Source organism: Opisthocomus hoazin, chromosome 35 (genome assembly GCF_030867145.1).
Source record: "Opisthocomus hoazin isolate bOpiHoa1 chromosome 35, bOpiHoa1.hap1, whole genome shotgun sequence".
Classification (NCBI taxonomy): domain Eukaryota; kingdom Metazoa; phylum Chordata; class Aves; order Opisthocomiformes; family Opisthocomidae; genus Opisthocomus; species Opisthocomus hoazin.
Genome location: NC_134448.1, coordinates 3019075 through 3046790, shown reverse-complemented (window position 1 = coordinate 3046790; position 27716 = coordinate 3019075). Strand labels below are relative to the sequence as shown.

General features: G+C 66.5%; 1 protein-coding gene across 2 annotated transcripts; it reads right to left on the bottom strand.

Moving 5' to 3' along the window:
• Window positions 1-243: 243 nt before the first annotated feature.
• On the bottom strand, window positions 244-25274 carry LOC142365310 (uncharacterized). 2 transcript variants are annotated; one of them, XM_075446033.1, is made up of 16 exons: window positions 25183-25274; window positions 21119-21200; window positions 18682-18824; window positions 17546-17665; window positions 16646-16768; window positions 15218-15451; window positions 13813-13968; window positions 12897-13082; window positions 11446-11559; window positions 11122-11235; window positions 10091-10324; window positions 6760-6870; window positions 5791-5983; window positions 3935-4081; window positions 1343-1456; window positions 244-346 (listed from the first exon to the last, which is right to left on the bottom strand). In XM_075446033.1, exons 1-16 carry the CDS (start codon window positions 25256-25258, stop codon window positions 298-300), a joined length of 2196 nt encoding a protein of 731 aa, XP_075302148.1. In that variant the 5' UTR covers window positions 25259-25274; the 3' UTR covers window positions 244-297. The 2 variants fall into 2 exon arrangements, with proteins under 2 accessions (XP_075302148.1, XP_075302149.1); XM_075446034.1 differs by lacking the exon at window positions 25183-25274 and adding an exon at window positions 22397-22462.
• Window positions 25275-27716: the final 2442 nt, after the last annotated feature.

Genomic DNA, 27716 nt, shown 5'->3' with positions numbered 1-27716 from the left:
TGGGGGGGGGGGGGTCAGGGTGATGTGGGGGGTGTCAGGGTGCCCATGGCGGGAGGGTGAGGGTGCCCCCAGGAGCTGGGGTGACGGGGGGGGGTCGGGGTTCTCCAGAGAGGGGGGGGGTCAGGGTGCCCAGGGAAGAACCGGGGTGCCGGGTCCCCAGGGACACCAGAGGTGACCCAAGGGTGTCCACGGGGGTGTCGGGGGGGCACCCCGGGGTGGGGGTACCTTGCCAGCCGGGGGGGGCAGCGGCAGGAGAAGCCCCCGTGGTCGGGGGTGGGGACGCAGAGGCCGCCGTTGTCACAGGGGTTGGGGGAGCAGGGGGTCAGCGTCACCTCGCACGCCCGCCCTGCGCCCCGGGGACACCGTCAGGCGCCCGCGGGTGACACCCGGCGCGGGGGCACCCGGGAGCACATGGCCAACACAGGGACACCCGGCATGGTGGCACCCACCGGGACATGGCCATCACGGCAACATTCAGCACGGTGGCACCCATCAGAGAACCCGGCATGGTGGCACCCATCAGCACATGGCCACCACTGGGACACCCAGCATGGTGGTACCCATCAGAGAACCCGGCATGGTGGCACCCATCAGCACATGGCCACCACTGGGACACCCAGCATGGTGGCACCCATCAGAGAACCCGGCATGGTGGCACCCATCAGCACATGGCCACCACTGGGACACCCAGCATGGTGGCACCCATCAGAGAACCCGGCATGGTGGCACCCATCAGCACATGGCCACCACTGGGACACCCAGTATGGTGGCACCCATCAGAGAACCCGGCATGGTGGCACCCATCAGGACATGGCCATCATGGCAAGATCCAGAATGGTGGCACCCAGGAAGACATGGCCACCACAGGGACACCCATCATGGTGGCACCCATCAGGACATGGCCACCACAGGGGACCCAGCATGGTGGCACCCATCAGGTCACCCAGCATGGTGGCACCCATCAGGACATGGCCATCATGGCAACATCCAGCATGGTGGCACCCATCAGAGAACCTGGCATGGTGGCACTCGCGAGGACATGGCCACCACTGGGACACCCAACATGGTGGCAACCATCAGAACATGGCCACCACTGGGTGCATGGTGTGGTGGCACCCAGGAGGACATGGTCACCATGGCAACACCCAGCATGGTGGCACCCATCAGGACACGGCCACTTCTGGGTGCCCAGCAGGCTAGAACCCACCAGGGCACAGTGGCACCCACCATGGCATGGTGGCACCCAAGATGCCATGGCCACCTCCGGTCACCCGGAATGGTGGCACCCATCAGGGAACAGGACAAATCCACTGGGGCGCCCCCAGCACCCATGGGTGCCCACCTGTGTAGGGCGGGGCGCAGAGGCAGCGGTAGGTGCCATCGCCGTCCAGGCAGGTCCCCCCGTGGTGGCACGGCCCTGAGGCGCACTCGTCCACCTCCTCCTGGCACTGGGCTCCTGTGGGAGGGGACACAGGGACGGTGGCGTGGTGGGGACAGCGGGGACACCAGGGGACGTGGGGACAGGGGAGTGGGGGGGACATGGGGATGGTGGGGACACGGGGACAGCAGGGGACATGGGGACGGGGGAGTGGGGTGGACATGGGGCTGGTGGGGACATGGGGACAGCAGGGGACATGGGGACACCAGGGATGCAGGGACACCAGGGGACAAGGGCATGGTGGGGACATGAGGATGGTGGAGATGTGGGGACATTAGGGGACATGGGGACACTGCGGGACGTGGGGACGTGAGGGATGCAGGGACATCAGGGGACATGGGGACATCAGGGGACATGGGGACAGTGGGGGACATGGGGACAGTGGGGACACAGGGGCAGACGGGGACACGGGCATGGTAGAGACATGGGGACATCAGGTGACATGGGGACACCAGGGGACGTGGGGACACCAGGGGACATGGGGATGGTGAGGGACATGGGGACACCAGGTGACATGGGGGCACCAGGGGACAAAGGCATGGTGGGGACATGGGGATGGTGGGGACGTGGGGACAACAGGGGACATGGGGACAGCAGGGATGCAGGGACATCAGGGGACATGGGGACAGTGGGGGGCATGGGCACGGTAGAGATGTGGGGACTCCAGGGGACATGGGGACGCTGAAGGGACATGGGGACACCAGGGGACACGGAGACGGTGGGGACATGGGGACATCAGAGGACATGGAGAAGGCAGGTGACACGGGGACAGTGGGGGACGTGGTGACAGCAGGGGACATGGGGACACTGAAGGGACATGGGGACACCAGGTGACACAGGGATGGTGGGGGACATGGGGATACCATGGGACATGGAGGTGGCAGGTGACACAGGGATGGTGGGGGACATGGGGACACCAGAGGACATGGGGATGGTGGGGGACATGGGGACAGTGGGGGACATGGTGACAGCAGGGGACACGGGGACGGTGGGGACATGGGGACCCCAGGGGACAGGAGCACGGGGGATGGGGCTGGCCGGTGATCCCCAGGGTGGGCAGGAGGTCCCCAAATGTCCCCAGGGTGTCCCCAGGGTGTCCCCAGGGTGGGCCAGGGGTGGGTTGAGGGTCCCCAGGGTGGGTCGGGGGTGTCCCTAGGGTGGGCAGGAGGTCCCCAGGGGGACCCCAGGGTGGGTTGTGGGTGTCCCCAGAGTGCACAGGGGGTCCCCAGGGTGACACCCGGGTGGGGTCGGGGTCCCCGGCGTTGACAGAGAGTCCCCAGGGTGCCCCCAGGGTGGGTCGGGGTGGCCCCAGGGGGTCCCCAGGTGGGGTTGAGAGTCCCCAGGGTGGGCAGGGGGTCCCTAGGGTGACACCGGGGTGGGCAGTGTGTCCCCATGGGGGGGTCCCCAGGGTGGGCAGGGGGTCTCCAGGGTGCCCCCAGGGTGGGCAGGAGGTCCCCGGGGTGGGCAGGGCGTGTCCCTAGGGTGCCCCCAGGGTGGGTCGCGGGTGTCCCCAGGGGGTCCCCAGGGTGGGCAGGGGGTCCTTGGCGTTGGCAGGGGGTCCCCAGGGTGACACCATGGTGGGTTGGGGGTCCCCAGGATGGGCAGGGGGTCCCCAGGGTGACACCATGGTAGGTTGGGGGTCCCCAGGGTGGGCAGGGTGTCCCCAGGGTGCCCCCTGAGTAGGTCAGGGTTGTCCCCAGGGGGTCCCCAAGTTGGGTTGAGGGTCCCCAGGGTGGGCAGGGGGTCCCCAGGGTGACACCATGGTGGGTTGGGGGTGTTCCCATGGGGGGGTTGCGGGTCCCCAGGGTGAGCAGGGGGTCCACATGGTGACACCAGGGTGGGCAGGGGGTCCCCAGGGTGTGTGTGGGGTCCCCAGGGTGGGTCGGGGGTGTCCCCAGGGGGGGTCCCCAGGGGGTGTGTGGGGTCCCCAGGGCGGGTCGGGGGTGTCCCCAGGGGGGGTCCCCAGGGGGGGTCCCCAGGGGGTGTGTGGGGTCCCCAGGGTGGGTCGGGGGTGTCCCCAGGGGTGTCCCCAGGGGTGTCCCCAGGGGGGGTCCCCAGGGGGTGTGTGGGGGTCCCCAGGGCGGGTCGGGGGTGTCCCCAGGGGTGTCCCCAGGGGGGGGTCCCCAGGGGGTGTGTGGGGTCCCCAGGGCGGGTCGGGGGTGTCCCCAGGGGTGTCCCCAGGGGGGGGTCCCCAGGGGGTGTGTGGGGTCCCCAGGGCGGGTCGGGGGTGTCCCCAGGGGTGTCCCCAGGGGTGTCCCCAGGGGGGGGTCCCCAGGGGGTGTGTGGGGTCCCCAGGGCGGGTCGGGGGTGTCCCCAGGGGTGTCCCCAGGGGGGGTCCCCAGGGGGTGTGTGGGGGTCCCCAGGGCGGGTCGGGGGTGTCCCCAGGGGGGGGTCCCCAGGGGGTGTGTGGGGTCCCCAGGGCGGGTCGGGGGTGTCCCCAGGTGTCCCGAGGGGTGTCCCCGGGGCGTCCCAGGGTGGGGGTCCCGGGGGCCGTACCCCGGTAGCCGGGCCGGCAGGCGCAGCGGTACCCCCCCCCCCGCGGGGGTGCAGGTGCCCCCGTGGCGGCAGGGCCGGGGGGCGCAGGGCTCCTCCCTCCGGGCGCACGTGGGGCCCCCCCAGCCCGCCGGGCACTCGCAGGTGAACCTGAGGGGGGGGCACAGGTGGGTGCTGGGCACCCAAGGGTGTCCCCGGGCAGACCCCCCCCCCCCCCTCACTCATCCCCCCCCCGTGCACCCCACAAGAGTCCATGAGCACCCCCATGGCCACCCGGGCGGGCACCCCCCCCCCCCAAAGGCACCATTGGGTGTTCCCCCCGGGCACCCATGGGCAATCTCAGGCCACCGCTGACTCGGGCACCCATGGACAATCTTGGGTGGGCCCCCACCCCCAGGCACCCACAGAGACCCTCGGGGTCCCCCGAAGGCACCCATGGGCACTCTCGGGGACCCATTAAACCTCCACCAGGCGCCCACCCACCCACCCAGGGCCACCCATCAGCACCCATGGACAACCTCAGACACCACCATGGGCACCCTCAGAGACCTTCAGGGTCCCCCCAAGGCACCCAGGACCACCCATCAGCACCCACGACACCCAGGCACCCCTGAACCCCCAACTTGAACACCCATGGACAACAACAGACACCACCATGGGCACCCACAGAGACCCTCAGGGTCCCCCCAAGGTACCCACAGCACCCATGGACACTCTCAGGGACCCATGAAACCCCAACTTGGGCACCCATGGACACCCCCCTACACAACCAGGGCCACCCATCAGCACCCACAGATGCCCAGGCACCCCTGAACCCCCATCTGGAGCACCCATGGTCAACCTCAGACACCACCATGGGCAACCTCAGAGACCCTCGGGGTCCTCTCAAGGCACCCCTGGGCACCCAGACACCCCTGAACCCCCAACTTGACCACCCATGGACAACCACAGACAAAGCCATGGGCACCCACAGAGACCCTCGGGGCCCCCCCAACGTACCCACAGCACCCATGGACACTCTCAGGGACCCATGAAACCTCCACCAGGCGCCCATGGGCACCCACAGACAACCAGGCACCCCTGAACCTCCAACTTGACCACCCATGGACAACCACAGACACCACCATGGGCACCCACAGAGACCCTCGGGGCCCCCCCAACGTACCCACAGCACCCATGGGCACTCTCAGGGACCCATGAAACCTCCACCAGGCGCCCATGGGCACCCACAGACAACCAGGCACCCCTGAACCTCCAACTTGACCACCCATGGACAACCACAGACACCACCATGGGCACCCACAGAGACCCTCGGGGCCCCCCCAACGTACCCACAGCACCCATGGGCACTCTCAGGGACCCATGAAACCTCCACCAGGCACCCATGGGCACCCACAGACAACCAGGCACCCCTGAACCCCCAACTTGACCACCCATGGACAACCACAGACACCACCATGGGCACCCACAGAGACCCTCGGGGCCCTCCCAAGGTACCCACAGCACCCATGGGCACTCTCAGGGACCCATGAAACCTCCACCAGGCACCCATGGGCACCCACAGACAACCAGGCACCCCTGAACCCCCAACTTGACCACCCATGGACAACCACAGACACCACCATGGGCACCCACAGAGACCCTCGGGGCCCCCCCAACGTACCCACAGCACCCATGGACACTCTCAGGGACCCATGAAACCTCCACCAGGCACCCATGGGCACCCACAGACAACCAGGCACCCCTGAACCCCCAACTTGACCACCCATGGACAACCACAGACAACCCCATGGGCACCTCGAGCTCTCCCCCTCAGCCCCCCACCCAGGCCCCCTTCCCAGCACCCGGCGGGTGCTCACCCGTCCCCGTGGTCGCGGCAGGTGCCGCGGGCGCAGGGGCTGCCGCGGCAGGGCTGGGTGCCGGGGCGGCACTGGGCGTCGCGGGTGCCCGGTGGGCAGAGGCAGGTGAAGCCGTTGGCGCCGTCCACGCAGGTGCCGCCATCTTGGCAGGGGTTGGAGGCGCACTCGTTGATCTCCACGTTGCAGCGGGGACCTGGGTGGGGGGAGACGGGGGTGGGTGGGGGCGCCCTGGTGGGTGCCCAGCTGGGGGTGCCAACGTAGGTGGTCAAGAGGAGCACCCAACAGGGGCAGCCGGCACCCAGCAGGGGTGATCAGCCAAGGGGACACCCAACTGGGTCTCCCAATGTAGGAGGTCAACAGGGGCACCCAACAGGGGCGTCCAACACAAGAACCCAGCATGGGTGATCAACAGGGGCACCCGTTACAAGAACCCACCATGGGTGATCAACAGGGGCACCCCTCAAGAACACCCCACATGAGCACCCATGATGGGTGATCAACGTGAGCACCCAACAAGAGCACTCACCACAGGTAATCAGCAGGGGCACCCAAGAGGAGCACCCAACAAGGGCACCCAGCATGGGTGATCAATGGAGGCATCCAACCAGAGCACCCAATATGGGTAATCAAGAGAAGCACCCAACATGAGCACCCATCATGGGCAATCAACAGGGGCACTCAACAAGGGCACCCAGCACAGGTGATCAACAGGAGCACCCAACAGGAGCACCCATCATAGGTGATCAACGGGGGGACCCAACAAGAGCACCCAACATGAGCACCCATGATGGGTGATCAACGTGGGCACCCAACATTGAGACCCTCCAGAACTCATGGGAGCACCCAGTGAACACCAAAGCCCCCCCAGGCACCCATAGGAGCATTCAGTGGACACTGAGCTCCTCCAGCACCCATGGGAGCACCTGGTGGTCACCGTGACCACCCACCCCAGCACCCACGGGCACCCACCGGTGAAGCCGGGCTGGCAGACACAGTCGTAGCGGTCGACGCCGTCTTGGCACACGCCGTGGACGCAGGGGTTGCTGGCACAGTCGTTGGGGTTCACCTCACAGTTGACACCTGGCACCCAAGGGTGGCCCGACCTCAGCACCCGCCCCATGACTGAGCACCCAGGGGGGCAGGGTGGGCCACCCCAGGCTGAAGTCCAGGTGGGGCACCCCATGGACCCGTTCCTGGCCCATGCTCCAATGGGAAGTGGTGGCACCCAGTCCGTGCCCTGGTGGGACCCAATGCCACATCCAGCACCCACCCAGCACCCAGTGGGACCCAATGCCACATCCAGCACCCACCCAATGCCCAGTGGAACCCAACACCATCTCCATCAACCACCCCATGACCAGTGGAACCTGACGTCATCTCCATCAACCATGCCATGACAAAATAAGACCCAACACCATACCCAGCACCCACCCCATGCCCAGATGAGACCCAACAAAACGTCCACCAACCTCCCCATGCCCAGATGAGACCAAACGCCACGTCCCTCAACCATCCCACGACCAAATAATACCAAACACTGCGTCCACCAACCTCCCCATGCCCAGATAAGACCCTACACCCTATCCAGCACCCACCCAATACCCAGTGGAACTTAATGTCATCTCCATCAACCACCTCATGCCCAGATAAGACCCTACACCATCTCCATCATCTGCCCCATGCCCAGATAAGACCCAACACCATCTCTAACAACCACCCCATGACAAAATAAAACCCAGCACCACTTCCATCAGCCACCCCGTGACCAGATAAGATCCAACACCATCTCCAGCAACCACTCCACGACCAGATAAGCCCAAACGCCATCTCCATCAACGACCCCGTGACTAAATAAGACCCAACACCATCTCCATCAACTGGCCCTTGCCCAGAGAAGACCCCATGCCATCTCCATCAACCACCCCATGCTCAGATAAGACCCTACACCATCTCCATCACCTGTCCCATGCCCACATAAGACCCAACACCATCTCCATCAACCGCCCCATGCCCAGATAAGACCCAACACCGTCTCCATCACCCGCCCCACGCCCAGACAAGACCCAACACCATCTCCGTCAACCACCCCATGCCCAGACAAGACCCAACACCATCTCCATCAACCACCCCATGCCCAGACAAGACCCAACACCATCTCCGTCAACCACCCCATGCCCAGACAAGACCCAAAACCGTCTCCGTCAACCACCCCATGCCCAGACAAGACCCAACACCATCTCTGTCAACCACCCCATGCCCATACAAGACCCTACACCATCTCCATCAACCACCCCATGCCCAGACAAGACCCAACACTGTCTCCATCACCCGACCCATGCCCAGACAAGACCCAACACCATCTCCATCACCTGCCCCACGCCCAGACAAGACCCAACACCATCTCCATCACCTGCCCCACGCCCAGACAAGACCCAACACCATCTCCGTCAACCACCCCATGCCCAGACAAGACCCAACACCGTCTCCATCACCTGCCCCACGCCCAGACAAGACCCAACACCGTCTCCGTCAACCACCCCATGCCCAGACAAGACCCAACACCATCTCCATCAACCACCCCATGCCCAGACAAGACCCAACACCATCTCCATCACCTGCCCCATGCCCAGACAAGACCCAACACCATCTCCGTCAACCACCCCATGCCCAGACAAGACCCAACACCATCTCCATCAACCACCCCATGCCCAGACAAGACCCAACACCATCTCCATCAACCACCCCATGCCCAGACAAGACCCAACACCATCTCCATCAACCACCCCATGCCCAGACAAGACCCAACACCATCTCCATCACCTGCCCCATGCCCAGACAAGACCCAACACCATCTCCATCAACCACCCCATGCCCAGACAAGACCCAACACCATCTCCATCAACCACCCCATGCCCAGACAAGACCCAACACTGTCTCCATCACCTGCCCCACGCCCAGACAAGACCCAACACCGTCTCCGTCAACCACCCCATGCCCAGACAAGACCCAACACCGTCTCCGTCAACCACCCCATGCCCAGACAAGACCCAACACCATCTCCATCAACCACCCCATGCCCAGACAAGACCCAACACCGTCTCCATCACCCGCCCCATGCCCAGACAAGACCCAACACCATCTCCATCACCTGCCCCACGCCCAGACAAGACCCAACACTGTCTCCATCACCCACCCCCTGCCCAGACAAGACCCAACACCGTCTCCATCACCCGCCCCATGCCCAGACAAGACCCAACACCGTCTCCATCACCCGCCCCATGCCCAGACAAGACGCAACACCATCTCCATCACCTGCCCCACGCCCAGACAAGACCCAACACCATCTCCATCAACCACCCCATGCCCAGACAAGACCCAACACCGTCTCCATCAACCACCCCATGCCCAGATAAGACCCTACACCATCTCCATCACCTGCCCCATGCCCAGACAAGACCCAACACCATCTCCATCAACCACCCCATGCCCAGACAAGACCCAACACCATCTCCATCAACCATCCCATGCCCAGACAAGACCCAACACCATCTCCATCACCTGCCCCACGCCCAGACAAGACCCAGGACCATCTCCATCAACCACCCCATGCCCAGACAAGACCCAACACCATCTCCGTCAACCACCCCATGCCCAGACAAGACCCAACACCGTCTCCATCAACCACCCCATGCCCAGATAAGACCCAACACCATCTCCATCACCTGCCCCACGCCCAGACAAGACCCAACACCATCTCCATCACCTGCCCCACGCCCAGACAAGACCCAACACCATCTCCATCACCTGCCCCACGCCCAGACAAGACCCAACACCATCTCCGTCAACCACCCCATGCCCAGACAAGACCCAACACTGTCTCCATCACCTGCCCCATGCCCAGACAAGACCCAACACCATCTCCGTCAACCACCCCATGCCCAGACAAGACCCAACACCGTCTCCATCAACCACCCCATGCCCAGACAAGACCCAGGACCATCTCCATCAACCACCCCATGCCCAGACAAGACCCAACACCATCTCCGTCAACCACCCCATGCCCAGACAAGACCCAACACCATCTCCGTCAACCACCCCATGCCCAGATAAGACCCAACACCATCTCCGTCAACCACCCCATGCCCAGACAAGACCCAACACCGTCTCCATCAACCACCCCATGCCCAGACAAGACCCAACACTGTCTCCATCACCCGCCCCATGCCCAGACAAGCCCCAACACCACACCCATCACCCGTGCCATGCCCGGATGAGACCCCAGCCCGGGCGGTGGCCCTACCGGCGGTGCCGGGAGGGCAGTTGCAGTGGTAGGCGGCGATGCGGTCGATGCACTTGCCGCCGTTGCGGCAGGGGTTGCTGTGGCACTCGTCCAGCTGGCGCTCGCAGCGGTGGCCGGTGAAGCCGGGGGCGCAGGCGCAGGAGAAGCTGGCGATGCCGTCCAGGCAGGTGCCGTGGTGGCAGGGGTCCGGCGAGCAGTCGTCCACGTCGCGTTCGCAGAGAGGACCCTCGAAGCCTGGGGGGATGAGGGGAGTGGGAGGGGCACCCATGGGTGACGGGTGGGCAATGGCAGGGTTTTGTGGACACCCATGGGTGGAAGGTGGGTGATGTCATTAGGTGAGGGACATCCATGGGTACAGGGTGGGTGGTGTCATTAGGTCAAGGACACCCATGGGTGGATGGTGGGCAATGGCAGGGTTTTGTGGACATCCATGGGTGCATGGTAGGTGACGTCATTAGGTCAGGGACACCCATGGGTGAAGGGTGGGTGATGTCTTTAGGTCAGGGACACCCATGGGTGCAGGGTGATCAATACCAGGAGACTGGGGACACCCATGTGTGTAGGGTGGGCAACATGGGTTGGTTGGGGACACCCATGGGTGCATGTTGGCCAGTGCCAGGAGGTTGAGGACACCAGTGGGTGCAGGGTGACCAACGCCAGGTAGCTGGGGACACCCATGGGCGCAGGATGGTCAATGCCAGTGGTCTGAGGACACCCATGGGTGGTCAGTGTCAGGGTTCCAGGGACACCCATGGGTGCAAGCTGGCCAGTACCATAAGGTTGGACACACCCGTGTGTGCTGGGTGGTCAATGCTGGCGTTCCATGCCCACCCATGGGTGCTAGGTGGTCAATACCAGGGTTCCATGCCCACCCATGGGTGCTGGGTGGTCAGTACCGGGGTTCCATGCTCACCCATGGGTGCTGGGTGGTAAATGTCAGGGTTCCATGAACACCCATGGGTGCTGGGTGGTCAATGTTGGGGGTCCATGATCACCCATGGGTGCCGGGTGTCCCGGGGTGGGTGGCTCACCCTCGGCGCAGCGGCACTCGTAGCCGTTGGGGCGGTCAAGGCACTTGGCGCCGTTGCGGCACGGGGTGCTGGCGCACTCGTCCATGTCCGTCTGGCAGGTGGGGCCCGAGAAACCTGGGTGGGGTGCACCCATGGGTGAAGGTCAGATGGGGTGTGACCCATCACCACCACCACCATGAGCCCTCCCCCAGCCACCCCCAGAGCTTCTGCACCCCCAAAGGGCCACCTCGGCCTGGAGAACCCCTCCAAGCACCAGAGCCCAGAGGTGGGTGGTGGGCGCCCACGGGTGGGTGGTGGGGTGGGCGCCCCTGGGTGGGTGCTCACCAGGGGGGCAGGAGCAGGAGAAGCCGTTGACCAGGTCGTGGCAGCGGCCGCCGTTGGCGCAGGGGCTGCTCTGGCACTCGTCCACCTCCACCTCGCACAGGGGCCCGCTGAACCCTGCGCCCGTCGGCACCGTCACCCCCACCCTGAGACCACCCTGCACCCACGCAGGGCACCCAATGGTCTCCCAGGACCCACCAGGACCCATCCCACGTCCCACAGCCTCACCAGGACCCATGGGAAGACCCACTTCCATACCATGATCCATCCCAGGTCCTGCACCCATCCCAGAACCCATCCCAGGTCCAGGTCCCACACTAGGACCTACACCCATTCCAGCAGCCATATCTATACCATCTCCCATCTCAGGTCCCACAAACATCCCAGGTCCCAAACCCCCACCAGGACCTACACCAGGTCCCACACCAGGACCCACAACCATCCCAGGTCCCATACAAGATCCCACACCCATTCCAGAACCCATCCCAGGTCCCACACCCATTCCAGGACCATCCCAGGTACCATTCCAGGTCCTACACTAGGACCTACACCCATTCCAGCAGCCATATCTATACCATCTCCCATCCCAGGTCCCAAAACCCCACCAGGACCTACACCAGGTCCCACACCAGGACCCACAACCATCCCAGGTCCCATACAAGATCCCACACCCATTCCAGAACCCATCCCAGGTCCCACACCCATCCCAGGACCATCCCAGGTCCCATTCCAGGTCCTATACCCTCACCTGATCCCACACTCTCAACAGGTCCCATATGAGGTCCCACACCCATCCCAGGACCATACCAGCTCCCACATCAGGCCCTGTTCCCTCACCAGATCCCACACCACGTCCCACACCACCCTAGATCCCACTTCAGGTCCCATTCCAGGGCTCACACCATCACCAGATCCCACACCAGATCCCACAACCATCCCAGGACCATCCCAGGTCCCATAACCACACCAGAATCCATACCAGGTCCCATTCCAGGTCCTACAACCTCACCTGATCCCACACCCTCACCAGATCCCACCCCAGGTCCCACACCCATCCCAGGACCATACCAGGTCCACACCAGGTCCCATACCCTCACCTGACCCCTCACCAGGTTCCTCACCCTCACCAGATCCCACTCCAGGTCCCACACCCATCCCAGGACCATACCAGGTCCCACGTCTGATCCCAGGACCATACCAGAACCCACCCCAGGTCCCACACCCATCCTAGAACCCATATCACGTCCCAAACCTACAGCAGCACCCATACTTGGTCCCACATCACGTCCCATTCCAGGTCCTACAACCTCACCAGATCCCTCCCCAGGTCCTTCACCTATCCAAGGCCCATCCCTGGTCCCATCCCCATCCCAGACTCCACCCCAGGTCCCATCCTCACCCCAGACCCCACCCCACGTCCCCCCACCCCCCCACCCACGGGTGGTGGTCCCCACCGGCCATGCAGATGCAGGTGAAGCGCCCGATGCGGTCCAGGCAGGTGGCCTGGTTGCGGCAGGGACCCGACAGGCACTCGTTGACGTCGCTCTCGCAGCGCGGCCCCGCGTAGCCCCGCCCACAGCGGCACTCGAAGGAGCCCTGGGTGTTCACGCAGCGCCCAAAGTGCTCGCAGGGGTTGGCACCTAGGGCAGGGAGGGTGGAAGGGTGAGCACCCATGGGTGGCCCTCACCCATGGGTGCTGCTCCCGCCTTGGCTCCCCTGCCATGGCTGTCACTCATGGAGGTGCACCCTTGCCTGTGGTTTCTGCCCATGATCCATGGTGGTGTCACCATGAACAGATGCCCCACCACCACCTATGGGTGCCCACCACCCATGGGTGCCCACCATGACTCATGGGTGCCCACCACCTACGGGTGCTCACAACTCCCATGGGTGCTCCCCTTCTTGGCTCCCCTGCCGTGGTAATCACTCATGGAGGTCCAGTCCTGACTGTGCTCTCTACCCATGGATGACCCCACCACCATAAATGGATGTCCCCACCACCCATGGGTTTCACCACGCATGGGTTCCCCCACCCATGGGTGCCCCCAACCCCTCTTGGCTCCCCTGCCATGGTGATCACTCATGGAGGTCCAGTCATGCCTGTGCTCTCTGCCCATGTGTGACCACCATCCATGGTGGTATCACCATAAGCAGATGCCCCACCACCACCCATGGGTGCCCACCACCCATGGGTGTCCCCTGCCATGGGTGCTCCCCTGCCATGGTGATCACTCATGGAGGTGCAGCCCTGCCTGTGCTCTCCAACCATGGATGACCCCACCACCATGAATGGACGTCCTACCACCACCCCCCATGGGCACCCCTCACCCACGGGTGCCTCCCTCCACCCTTGGGTGCCCCCCCACCCACCGATGGAGCACTCGTCGACGTCCTGGTCGCAGGCGCCGCCGGTGAAGCCGGGGGGGCAGGTGCAGATGGCGCGGCCGTTGACGGGGTTGGTGTCGCAGATGGCATCCTCGTGGCACGGGTTGCTGACGCAGGCGTCGTCCAGGTGGCACAGCAGGCCTGGCACCCACCGGGGCGTCAGGGCACCCATGGGTGCGGGACATCCCCCAGTGGGTGCCCTTCCTGTCCTGGTGTCACCCAACATCTGCCAAAACCACCCCAGAGTGCCCACCCCATGCCAGGGTTCTCAAGGCGTGATGCCCACCTCATGATGGTGCCACCCAACCCATGCCAAGGCTACCCAAGGGTGCCCACCCAATAACAGGGGTGGCCACCCTATCCTGGTGCCACCCAACCTCCGCCAAAGCCACCCCAGGGTGCCCACCCCATACCAGGGTGCTCAAGGAGTGATGCCCACCCAGTGCTGATGACACCCACCCCATCCCAAGGCTATCAAGGATGCCCACCCCACCCTAGGGTGCTCTGAGACGTCCCCACACCATGTTGGGGTGCCCTTGGAGGTGCCCACCTGATGCCAGGGTGCACTTATAGGTGCCCACCTCATGTCAGAAGCACTTTTGGGGATGTCCACCCCACAGCAGAGGGCCCATATGGGTGCCCACCTCACACCAGGGTGCTCTCAGAGGATCCCACTCAACACCAGGGTGCACTTTTGGGTGCCCACCTCATACCAGGACTACAGTTATGGGTGTCCAGCCCACACCAGGGTGCAGTTATGGGTGCCCACCTCATGCCTGGGTGCTCTTGGAGGTTCCCACCCCATGCCTGGGTGCACTAATGGGTGCCCACCTCACGCTAAGGTGCTCTTGGAGGTTCCCACCTCATACTAGAGTGCAGTTATGGGTGCCCACCCCACACCAGAGTGGACTTCTGGGTCTCCAACTCATGCCAGGGTGCCCTTGGAGGTCATTACCTCACATCAGGGTGCACCTGTGGTCTCCTACCCCATACCAGGGTGCCCTTGGAGGTTCCTACCCCATGCTAGGATGCAGTTATGGGTGCCCACCAAAGCCAGGGTGCCCTTGGAGGTTCCCACTCCACACCAGGGTGCACTTATGGGTGCCCACCTCATGCCAGGGTGCTCTTAGAGGTTCCCACCTCATGCTAGGGTGCAATTCTGGGTGCCCACACCACAGTGGACTTCTGGGTCCTCACCTCATGCCAGGGTACTCTTGAAGGTTCCCACCCCATGCCAGGGTGCACATGGGAGCTCTTCTCCCACCCCAAGGCACCCTCAGAGGTCCCCATCCCACCCCAGGATGCACCTGTGGTCTCCTACCCCACCCCAGGTCACCCTCCGAGGTCCCCACCCCACGGCACCCTCACGGGTGCCCCCCACCCTCCTCACCCGTCTTGCCCATGGGACAGGCGCAGTAGAAGGAGGCGACGCGGTCGTGGCAGGTGGCCCCGTTGAAGCAGACGGCGGTGGCGCAGTCGTCGATGTTCTCGCTGCAGCTCTCGCCCGTCCACCCGTTGACGCAGACGCAGGTGTGGCCACCTTGGGTGTTGAAGCAGGTGCCCCCGTTGTGGCAGGCGTTGGGTTGGAGGTGGCACTCGTCCACGTCCTCGGTGCAGTACTGGCCTGGAAGGGGCGGGGGGGGGAGGACATGGAGGGGGTGGGGTCAAGCAGGTCTTGGGGAGCAACCTGAGGAACCTTCTTGGAGACCACCTCAGAGAAGAGCTCAGGGAACACCTTCACTTGCATTCTGCTGACCACCTTGGGGACCTCCTGACCAGGGAACATCTCAGGAACCATCCTGGTCACCACCTCAAGGATGTCCTTGGTGATGACCTTGGGGACCACCCTGGTCTGCACCCACCTGACCACCATGGGGACCTCCTGACTCAGGGAACATCTCAGGAACTGTCCTGGTCACCATCCCAGTGACCACATCAAGGACCTCCTTGGTGATGACCTCAGGGACCACCCTGGTCTGTATCCATCTGACCACCTTGGGGACCACCTCAGGGACCTCCCTGGTGATGACCTCGGGGACCACCCTGGTCTGTACCCACCTGACCACCTTGGGGACCTCCTTGTGGACCACCCAGCTTCACACCCTGCTGATCACCTTGGGGACCTCCTGACTCAGGGAACATCTCAGGAACCATCCTGGTCACCACCCCAGTGACCACCTCAGAGACCTCCTTGCTGATGACCTTGGGGACCACCCTGGTCTGTACCCACCTGACCACCTTGGGGACCATCTCAGGGACCACCCAGGTTCACCCCCCTCCGATCACCTTGGGGACCTCCTGACTCAGGGAACATCTCAGGAACCATCCTGGTCACCACCCAGTGACCACCTCAAGGACCTCCTTGGTGATGACCTCAGGGACCACCCTGGTCTGTGCCCACCTTGACGTCCATCCCTGGTGCCCACCGCATCACCCAACTCAGTGACCACCCTGGTGCCCACCTCAGCACCCACCCTGATCTTCACCTTGATGCCCACCTTGACGCCCACCCTGGTCTTCGCCTTGGTGCCCCCCTTGATGCCCATCCCTGGTCTTCACCTTGATGCTCCCCCTTGTTGACCACCCTGGTCCTCACCTTGATGCCCACCCTGGTCTTCACCTTGGTGTCCACCTTGATGCCCATCCCTTGTGCCCACCTCATCATCCATCTCAGTGACCACCTTGATGCCCCCCTTGACGCCCACCCCTGGTCCCACCTCATCACCCACCTCCGTGACCACCCTGGCTCCCTGCTGGGTGCCCGCCCTGGTGGCCCCCCCGGCCCCCGCCCCAGAGCCCCCCCGGGTGCCCCCCTCACCCGTCCACTCGGGTGGGCACTGGCAGTTGTAGGTGTTGACCCCGTCCACGCAGGTGCCCCCGTGGAGACACTGGTGCCCGGGGCAGTCGTCCACGTTGGTCTCGCAGGTGGGACCCTCGAAGCCTTGGGGACGCCGGGGTCAGGGTGGGGCCAGGGACCCCCCCCTCCACCCAAACCACCGGCACCCAGGACCACCCAAACCCCCCACCAGATGCCAAGGGTGATGGGTGCCAAGGACCCCCACCCATACCAGGGACCCCCCCAGAGACCCCCACCCACTGCTAGGGATGTCCAGGGACCCTCTAGCGACCACCCACCCACTTCCGAGGACCCCCACCCAGTACCTGGGACCCCCAGGGACCCCCACCCACCGACAGGGACCCCACCAGGGACCCCCCACCCAATGCCAGGACCCCCCACCGAGTGTCAAGGATGCCCAGGGACCCCCACCCACTGCCGGAGACCCCCACCCACTGCCAGGCATGCCCAGGGACCCCCACCCAGTGCTAGGGACCCCCCCCCAGGGACCCCCCACCCACTTCCAAGGATGCCCAGGGACCCCCTAGAGACACCCCGCCACACTTCCAAGGACCCCCACCCCCTGCCAGGGACCCCACTCAGGGACCCCCACCCGGTTCCAGGGACCCCCCACCCACTGCCAGGGACCCCCACCCACTGCCACAGAACCCCCCCCAGACACCCAGGGACACCCTAGAGACCCCCACCCACTGCCAGGGACCCCCACCCAGTGCCAGGGATGCCCAGGGACCCCCACCCAGTGCTAGGGACACCCCCAGGGACCCCCATCCACTTCCAAGGACCCCCACCCACTCCCAGGGACCCCCACCCACTGCCAGGGATGCCCAGGGACCACCCAGAGACCCCCCCCCCAGCACCCACCGGCCAGGCAGGCGCAGTCGAAGTGCCCCTCCCCCAGCTGGCGGCAGGTGCCCCCGTTCAGGCAGGGGGAGGGGGCGCAGGGGGGGGAGGGGGGCGTCTCCAGGGGGGTGCAGTCAGGATCTGGGGGGGGTGGGGTGGGTGCTGTTAAGGGGGGGGGACCGGTGTCTTTGGGGACCCATAGGACCCCCCAGCCCCCTCCCCACCCCATGGGGACCCTCCTGAGCAAACCCCCTCACCCTATGCCCCCCCATCATGGGACCCCCACCCATGGGACCCCCCCCCCCCATGGGTCCCCATTCCCATCGGCCCCCACTTCTTAGGACCCCCCCCACCCATGAGACCCCCCCACCCATAGGACCCCCCCCATGGTCCCCCAATCCCATAGGACCCCCCCACCTATGAGACCCCCCCCCCCATATGACCCCCCCCCTCATGGGATCCCCCCCACCCATGGGACCCCACTCCCACGAGACACCCCTCCACCATGGGACCCCCACCCCTGGGACCTCCCCCACCTGTGGGTCCCCATTCCCATCGGCCCCCACTCCTTAGGACCCCCCCACACATGAGACCCCCCCACCCATAGGACCCCCCCACCCACGGGACCCCCCCACCCATGGTCTCCCACTCCCATGGGACCCTCCCCTACCCCGCTGGGACCCACCCCCCCCATGAGACCCCCCCACCCATGGGTCCCTCCCCCACCCATGGTCCCCTACTGCCATGGGACCCTCCCCTACCCCAGTGGGACCCCCCCAACCATGAGACCCCCCACCCATAGGACCCCCCCCCACAGGACCTCCCCCCACCCACGGGACCCTCCCCTACCCATAGGACCCCCCCACCCATGGGACCCCCCACCCATAGGCCCCCCCCACCCACGGGACCCCCTCACCCATGGTCTCCCACTCCCATGGGACCCTCCCCTACCCCACTGGGACCCCCCCCCATGAGCACCCCCCCCCCGATAGGACCCCCCCCCATGGGTCCCTCCCCCCCCCATGGTCCCCTACTGCCATGGGACCCTCCCCTACCCATAGGACCCCCCCCACCCACGGGACCCCCTCACCCATGGTCTCCCACTCCCATGGGACCCTCCCCTACCCCACTGGGCCCCCCCCACCCCCCCCACTCACGGCGGGCGCCCGGGGGGCAGAGGCAGCGGGGCTGCAGGGTGCCCTGGCGCAGGGTGCTCCGGCAGAGCCCCCCGGGGGGGCAGGGCGAGGGGGCGCAGGGGTCCCGCAGCTGGCACCGCTCCCCCAGCACCCCGGGCTGGCACCTGCGGCGGCACCCGTGGGAGGAGACCCCCAGCACCCACGGGAGACCCCCGCACCCGTGGGACCCCCCTGAACCCATGGGAGACGCCCAGCACCTATGGGACCCCCCCCCCACCCGTGGGAGACCTCTGAACCCGTGGGAGACGCCCAGCACCCGTGGGACCCCCCACACCCATGGCAGACTCCCGCACCCGTGGGAGACCCCCCCCCACCCATGGGATCCACCAACACCCGTGGGAGACCCCCGCACCCGTGGGAGACCCCCAGCACCCATGGGACACCCCCACACCCGTGGGAGACCCCCCTCTACCCATGGGATCCACCAACACCCGTGGGAGACCCCCAGCACCCTTGGTACCCCTCCACACCCGTGGGAGACCCTGACACCCATGGGAGACCCCCGCACACACGGGACCCCCCCCCCCAGCACTCGTGGGACACCCCTGAACCCATGGGAGACGTCCAGCACCTATGGGACCCCCCCCCCCACCTGTGGGAGACCCCCACACCCGTGGGAGACCCCCGGCACCCTTGGTACCCCTCCACACCCGTGGGAGACCCTGACACCCATGGGAGACCCCTGCACACACGGGAACCCCCCCCCCAGCACTCGTGGGAGACCCCTGAACTGGTGGGAGACCCCCGTACACATAAGAGACCCCCGGCACCCACGGGACCCCCCCACACCCATGGGAGACCCCTGCATGTGCAGGAGACCCCTGGCACCCACGGGAGACCCCCACACCCGTGGGACACCCCTTGGCACCTGTGGGAACCCCAACACCCATGGGAACCCCCCCAGCACCTGAGGGACCCCCACCTCACCCATGGGACCCCCATAGGACCCGTGGGACCCCCCCAGCACCCAGGGGCACCCCCAGCACCTGAGGGACCCCCAAACCACACACAGGACCCCCCAGCACCCAGGGGACCCCCCCAAGGTCACCCACGGGACCCCACTTCGCACCCTGGGGACCCCCCAGCATCCAGGAGACCCCCAAGTCACCCATGGGACCCCCCAGCACCCAGGACCCCTCCCAAGTCACCTGTGGGACCCCCCCAGCACCCATGGTAACCCCCAGCACCCACCAGACCCCCCCCAGCACCTGAGGGACCCCCGAACAACCCACGGGACCCCCCAGCACCCATAGGACCCCATAGGACCCCACAGCACCCGTGGGACCCCCCCCCAGGACCCAGGGGACCCCCCCCCAGGACCTCAGGGACCCCCCAGCACCCATGTGACCCCCAAATCACCCAGGAGACCCCCCCGTGCCACCTCCCACCGGCCGCCCCCCAAGCGTGGGGGTCCCTTGGGTGCCCCCCCGGGATGCCCCTCCCACCCCCGAACTCAGGCTGTGGGGGGGAGGGGTAGGGTGCCAGGGCCGGCTGCGCCCCTCCCCCCCCCCCGGGGAACCCAGGCGGGGCCGGGGGGGGGAGGGGCGGGGGGGGGCACCCTGGGAACGTGGCCCCGGGCAGGCTCCCACGGCCCCCCCCCCCCCCCCCCCCCCCGGCTTGGGCAGGGCGCTGCCTGCCCCTCCCCCACCCCCCGCACCCCCTTCCCTGGGGGGGTTGTGGGTGCTGGGGGGGGGGGGGGTTATGGGTGCTGGGGGGGCTATGGGTGCTGGGGGGGGTTATGGGTGCCATGGGGGGGGCTATGGGGTGTTGGGGGGGGTTATGGGGTGCCTGGGGGGGTTATGGAGTGCTGGGGGGGGCTATGGGTGCTGGGGGGGAGTTATGGGTGCCATGGGGGGATATGGGGTGCTGGGGGGGGGCTATAGGGTGCTGGGGGTGTAATAGGGTGCTGGGGGTCTATGGGGTGCTGGGGGGGGTTATGGGGTGCTGGGGGGGATTATGGGTGCTGGGGAGGGCTACGGGGTGCTGGGGGGGGTTACGGGGTGCTGGGGGGGGTTATGGGTGCCATTGGAGGGGCTATGGGGTGCTGGGGGATTTTATAGGGCGCTGGGGGGGGTTGTGGGTGCTATGGGGGTCTTGGGTGCTTGGGGGCATTTATGGGGTGCTGAGGGGGGGTTGTGGGTGCCGGGGGGGGGGGCTATGGGGTGCTGGGAGGGGCTATGGGGTGCTGGGAGGGGGTTACTGGGTGCTGGAGGGGGGTCATGGGTGCCATGGGGGGGGGCTATGGGGCACAGGGGGGTCTGATGGGGTGCTGGGGGGGGAGATATGGGGCGGGGGGGCAGCGGGGGGGGGCACCCCTGGGCTGGGGGTGAGCACCTGGGGTGGATGGGGGAGCACCCATGGGTGGGGGGCACCCATGGTGGGGGGGGGGGGTACTCACAGGCAGCTGGGCCGGCCTTGGGGGTCCAGCAGGCAGAGCCCCCCGTTCTCGCAGGGTGGGGCCCCTTCGGGGCACGGCAGCACTTGGGGGGCGGGGGGGGGGGGTGTCAGCCCCATGGCGCTGCCCCACGGATCCCCCCGCTGCCCCACAGATCCCCCCCCCCGCCCCATAGACACCCACCACCACGTAGATTCTCCCCCCCGCCCCATAGATCCTCCCTGCCCCACAGATCCCCCCCCCCGCCCCATGGATCCACTGCTGCCCCCCCTGCCCCACAGACACCCCCCCTGCCCCATAGATCCCCCCCAGCCCCACATCCCTGCCCCCCCCAGCCCCCAGGCCCCGCCGTGGGGCCGGGACCACCCCCCCCCCCCGGAGGGACCCAGGCGTCCGGGCCGTGGGAACGGTGGGGGAGGGGCGGCTGGGGTCAGCCGGGGTCACCCCTCCCCCACCCCCCAGGCTGCTTGGAGGGGGGGGAGGGGGGGGCACCCGCACACCTGGGTCCCCCCTGGTGGGGCACCCATGACACCCCCAGCCCCGCTGCGCCCCCCCCGCGCCCCCCTTGTGCCTTGCACACTCATCGCACGCTCGCTGTGCCCCACGGCAGCCCCACCCCCGCTTCGCCCCCCCGCGCCCCACGCGTGTGCGTCGCACGCTCCCTGCTCGTGCACTGCACCCCGTCCTCGTGCCTTGCACACTCACTGCACCCCGTCCTCGTGCCTTGCACGCTCATTGCACGCTTGCTGGGCACCCTGCTCGTGCGTTGCACGCTCACTGCTCATGCACTGTCCCCTGTCCTTGTGCGTTGCACACTCATTGCACGCTCACTGCACACCGTCCTCGTGCCTTGCACACTCGCCACACCCCGTCCTCGTGCCTTGCACACTCACCACACCCCGTCCTCGTGCCTTGCACACTCACCCCACGCTGCCTGCGCCCTGTCCTCATGCGTCACACACTCCCTGCATGCTCCCTGCCCCCCATGCCTTGCACGCTCACTGCACACCGTCCTCGTGCCTTGCACACTCACCCCACCCCGTCCTCGTGCCTTGCACACTCACCACGCCCCGTCCTCATGCCTTGCACGCTCACCACACCCCGTCCTCGTGCCTTGCACACTCACCACGCCCCGTCCTCGTGCCTTGCACACTCACCACGCCCCGTCCTCATGCCTTGCACGCTCACCACACCCCATCCTCGTGCCTTGCACGCTCACCACACCCCGTCCTCGTGCCTTGCACACTCACCACACACCGTCCTCGTGCCTTGCACACTCACCCCACGCTGCCTGCACCCCGTCCTCGTGCGTCACACGCTCCCTGCATGCTCCCTGCCCCCCCATACCTTGCACGCTCACTGCACCCCCTGCTTGTGCACTGCACCCCATCCCTGTGCCTTGCACACTCACTGCTTGTGCACTGCACCCCCCCCGTGTTGCACACTCACCCCACGCTCCCTGCACCCCGTCCTCGTGCCTTGCACGCTCGCTGCACCCCCTGCTCCTGCACTGCACCCCCTGCTTGTGCGTCGCACGCTCCTTGCACACTCACTGCCCCCCCCCCCCCGGCTGGCCCCCCTCCCCCCCCGCTGCCCCCCAAATCCTGGCGACCCCCCCCGACCCTGCAACCCCCCTCCCCCAACCCCCTGCCCCCCTCCAAATACCCCCCTGCCCCCCCCAAAATAATCCCTGCACCCCCCAAAAAAACCCCCTGCACCCCGAAAACCCTGAGCCCCACCCTGCGGGGGCTGCCCCTCCCCCAATCCTCTGCCCCCCCCAAATAAACCCCGCCCCCCCAAAACCCTGCAGGCACCCGGGGGGGGGGCTGCACCCCCAAACACCCCCCCAATACCCACTGCCCCCCCAAACTCCCTGCCTGCCAAAATCCCTGCCCCCCCAAATAATCCCTGGCCCCCCCAAACCCCTGAGCCCCCCCAATCCTTGCACCCCCCCAAATAATCCCTGGTCCCCCCCAAATACCCCCCTGCACCCCAAAAATCCCTGAGCCCCACTCGAGGGGTGCAGCCGCCCCCCAAACCCCTCCTTCCCCTAAATAGACCCCGCCCCCCCCCAACCCCTGCAGGCACCCGGGGGGGGGGGCTGAACCCCCAACCCCCCTGCACCCCAAAACCCAAGCCCCCCAAAACCCCTCCCCCCAGTAATCCCTGCCCCCTCCCAACCCCCCCCGCCCCCCCAAAACCCTGCACCCTCCCAAAATAATCCCTGACCCCCCCAATACCCCCCCTGCACCCCAAAATCCCTGAGCCTCACTCGAGGGGTGCTGCCCCCCCGAAACCCCTCCTCCCCAAATAGTCCCCGCCCCCCCAAACCCCCTTCCCCCCCCCGGGGGTGCTGCCCCCCCCATCCCAGCATGCACCACGAGCTCTGACCCACCCCCCCCAAATCCCGCCCCCCCCTTTCCCCTCTCCCCAGCCCCGTTCCCACGGCCCGGCCCCTCCCCCCGGCCCCTCCCCCCCCCCAGCCCGTCCCCGCGTTCCCACGGTCCCGCCAACCCCCCCCTCCCCCCCCGGGACCGGGATCCCCCCTCCCCCCCCAAAACCGGGCTCAGTCCCCCCCCCTCCCCTCCCCCACCTTCCCACGGTCCCTTTCCCCCCCTCCCCTCCCCCCCCCCCCGCTCCCGGGGCCGCCCCCCGACCCGGCCCAGTCGGGCCCAGTTTAGCCCAGTTGGGTCCGATTCGGCCCCAGTTTAGCCCCGGTTCGGCCCCTCCCCCCCACCCCCAAACTTTTTCCGCGCCGCCAAAGCCCGGCCGCGCCGCCCCTCCCCCACCCCGGGACCCGCCGGCATCGACTGGGACCAAACTGGGACCAACCGGGACCAGACTGGGTCCAACTGGGAACAAACTGGGACTAAACCGGGACCAAACTGGGACTAAGCCGGGAGGAACTGGGTCTAAACTGGGAGAAAACCGGGACCAAACTGGGACCAAACCGGGACAAAACTGGGACTAAAGCGTGTCTAACTGGGTCTAAACTGGGAGCAAACTGGGTCCAATCGGGAACAAACTGGGACTAAACTGGGACCAACTGGGTCAAACCGGGTCTAAACTGGGACTAAACCGGCACCAAACTGGGTCTAATCGGGTCCAACTGGGGCTAAACTGGGAGTAAACTGGGTCTAACTGGGACTAAACTGGGATTAAACCGGGCAGGCTCCCCCCCCAGCCCAGTTTAACTCGGTTAATCCCAGTTCAGCCCAGTTGGTCCCGGTTTATCCCCAGTTTAACTCGGTTCGGCCCAGTTTAACCCAGTTTAGCCCCGGTTTAGGGGCTCCCCCCTCTCCCCTCCCAGTTAGCCCCGACCCGGCTACTCCCGGCCCAGTTCAGCCCCAGTTCAGCCCAGCTGGTCCCTGTTTAGCTCCAGTTTAACTCGGTTCAGCCCAGTTTAGCCCCAGTTTAACCCAGTTTAGCCCCGGTTCGGCTCGGCTGAGCCCCGGACCCCACTCTCCCCCCCCATTTAGCCCCGACCCGGTTACTCCTGGCCCAGTATAGCCCCAGTTCAGCCCAGTTGCTCCCGGTTTAGCCCCAGTTTAACTCGCTTCGACCCAGTTCAGCCCCGGTTCGGCCCGTTTCAGCCCGGCTGGTCCCAGTTTATCCCCAGTTCAACAAGGTTCGACCCGGTTCAGCCCCAGTTTAACCCAGTTTATCCCCAGTTTAACTCGGTTTAGCTGCGGACCCCCCCCTCCCCCCCCCCAGTTAACCCCGACCCGGCTACTCCCGGCCCAGTTCAGCCCCAGTTCAGCCCAGTTCGGCCCATTTCAGCCCAGCTGGTCCCAGTTTATCCCCAGTTTAACTCGGTTCGGCCCGGTTCAGCCCCAGTTTAACCCAGTTTATTCCCAGTTTAACTCGGTTCGGCCCGGTTCGGCCCCAGTTTAACCCAGTTTATCCCCAGTTTAACTCGGTTCGGCCCGGTTCAGCCCCAGTTTAACCCAGTTTATCCCCAGTTTAACTCGGTTTAGCCGCGGACCCCCCCCCCCCCGCCCCCCCAGTCAGCCCCGTCCCGGTTACTCCCGGCCCAGTTCGGCCCAGTTCGGCCCAGTCCCGCTCACCTGCGGCCGCCCCGACCCCCAGCAGCAGCAGCAGCAGCAGCTCCGGGGCCCCCCCCGGGCCCCCCCCCCGCCCCATGGCGGCCCCGGGGCCCGGCTCGGCCCCGCTCCGGCCCCGCACGACGGAGCCGCGGCCCGGGGACACGCCCCGCCCCCCCCCCGGACACGCCCAGGGGGCGGGGCGAGGGGGGCACGCCCACTTGGCCACGCCCACTAGGGCATGGGGAGGGGGCGCGAATGAGACCCCCTACGGGGACCCACCCGGGACTGAACCCACCTATGATGGGACCCACGGACCCACCCGCGAGCAGACCCACGCAGGACTGAGACCCCCAGGGACCCCCCCCCGGGACCGGACCCACCTGGGACAGGACCCACCCATGACTGGACCCACAGACCCACCCGGGACTGAGACGCCCCCCCCCTCGGGACCCACCCGGGACCGAGCCCACTGACCCACTGGGGATGGGACTGAACCCACGGACCCACCCAGGATAGGAACCACAGACCCATCCGGGACTGAGCCCCCCCAGACCCACTCAGGACAGGGACCCCCCCCACGGGAAGGGACCGAGCCCACGGACCCACCTGCAACCGAACCCACTCAGGACCGGACCCACAGAAGCAGCCGGGACCGGACCCACCCGGGACTGAGTCTCCCCAGACCCACTCAGGACAGGGACCCCCCCCCCCCCCCACGGGAAGGGATCGAGCCCACGGACCCACTCGGGACGGGACTGGGACCCCCAGGGACCCACCCGGGACCGGATCCACCCGGGACTGAGCCCCCCCCGGACCCACCCGCGACCGGACCGACCTCCACGGGACGGGGCTGTGCCCCCCACCCCCACTGAGCCCCCCGGGGACCCACCCGGGACCGGACCCAGGGACCCACAGGAGGGGACTGCCCCTCCCCCAGACCCACCCGGGACCGGACCCACCCGTGACCGCGCCCCTCCCCCCCCCGGCACCCACCCGGGACCACCCCCTACGGGCGGTGGGGGAGGGGCTGTCACCCACCCGGGACCGCCCCCCCCCTCCCAGCACCCCCCACGAGCGGCTGTGGGTCCCACCCGTGGGGGTGCCCCTCCCCCAGTGCCCAGCCTGGCCCCTCCCCCCTCCCCCCCGCCGGGTCCCCTCAGGGTGGGGGAGGGGCGTGCAGCTGTTGCCCCCCTCCCCCCCCCCCCCCCTCGCAGCAGCTGCAGGGCCGCGCGCCAGCGAGGGGGCCCCGAGCGGGGTCCCGCCCCTCCCCCACTCGGAGGGGACCCGGGACCCGCCCCTCCCCCACCCCGAGGGGACCCGGCCCCGCCCCTCCCCCACCCTGGAGGGTTTCTCTGGCTCTGCCCCCCCCCCCCCCCCCCGCCACCCGCGGCTCCTCGGGACCCCCCGAGCCCCTCCCCCGCTCCGTGGGTCCCCTTCCCTGCAGGATGGGGGAGGGGGGTCCTGCTGCATCCCCTCCCCCGACAGCACCCACCCAACCGACTGTGCCGACGCCCAAATTTATTGAGGGGGGGGGTTGGGAATGGGAGGCCACCCCCGGGGGCCCCTCCAGATGTTGGGGTCCTCCCCCAGATGTTCGGGTCCCCACCCGGACATGGGGTCACCACCCCAACCATCATCTTCCTCACCCAGATGTTGGGGTCCTTCTCCAGACGTTGAGGGTCCCCACCCAACCACCGTGATCCCCAGACAGACGTTGGGGTCGTCTCCCAGATGCTGGGGTCCTCTCCCAAATGTTGGGGGTCCTCCACCAGATGTTCAGGTCCTCCTCCAGATGTTGGAGCCCCTCTCCAGATGTTGGGGTCCTCCTCCAGATGCCTAGGGGCCTCACCCAATGGTCAGGTGCTCACCCAGATGTGGGGGTCCTCTCCCAGATGTGGGGGGACCACCCAGATGTGCAGTCCCCCACCCAACCACCACGGACACCACTCAGATGTTGGGGTCCCACCAACCACCAGGGTCTCCACTTCGGAGTTTAATTCCTCCTCCAGATGTTGGGGCCTCCACCCAGATGTTGGGACACCCACCCAGATGTTGGCGTTGCCACCCAGATGTTGGGATCCACGTACAGATGTTGATGGCCTCCTCAGAAGTTGAGGTCCACGTCCAGATGTTGAGTTCCTCCCCCAGACGTTGAGGTTATCATCCAGATGTTGGACCCTCACCAAGTTGTTGAGGTCCTCCTACAGATGTTGGGTTACCCGGCCAGATGTTGGGTCCCCCCCGCCAGATGCTGGGATCCATGTTCCGATGTTCGGATCCCCATCCAGATGTTGAGGTCCACCTCCAGATGTTAGATCTCCTCCCAGATGTTGGATCTCCACCCAGATCTTGAGGTCCCATGCAGATGTTGGACCCCCACCCAGATGTTAATTTTCTCCCACAGATGTTGGGTCACCACCCAGACGCTGAGGTCCTCCCCCAGATATTGAGGTCCCCATCCAGATGTTGAATCCCCATCAACTGAGGTCCTCCCCCAGATCTGCGGTCCCCATCCAGATGTTGGACCCCCATCCAGATGTTGAGGTCCTCCCCCA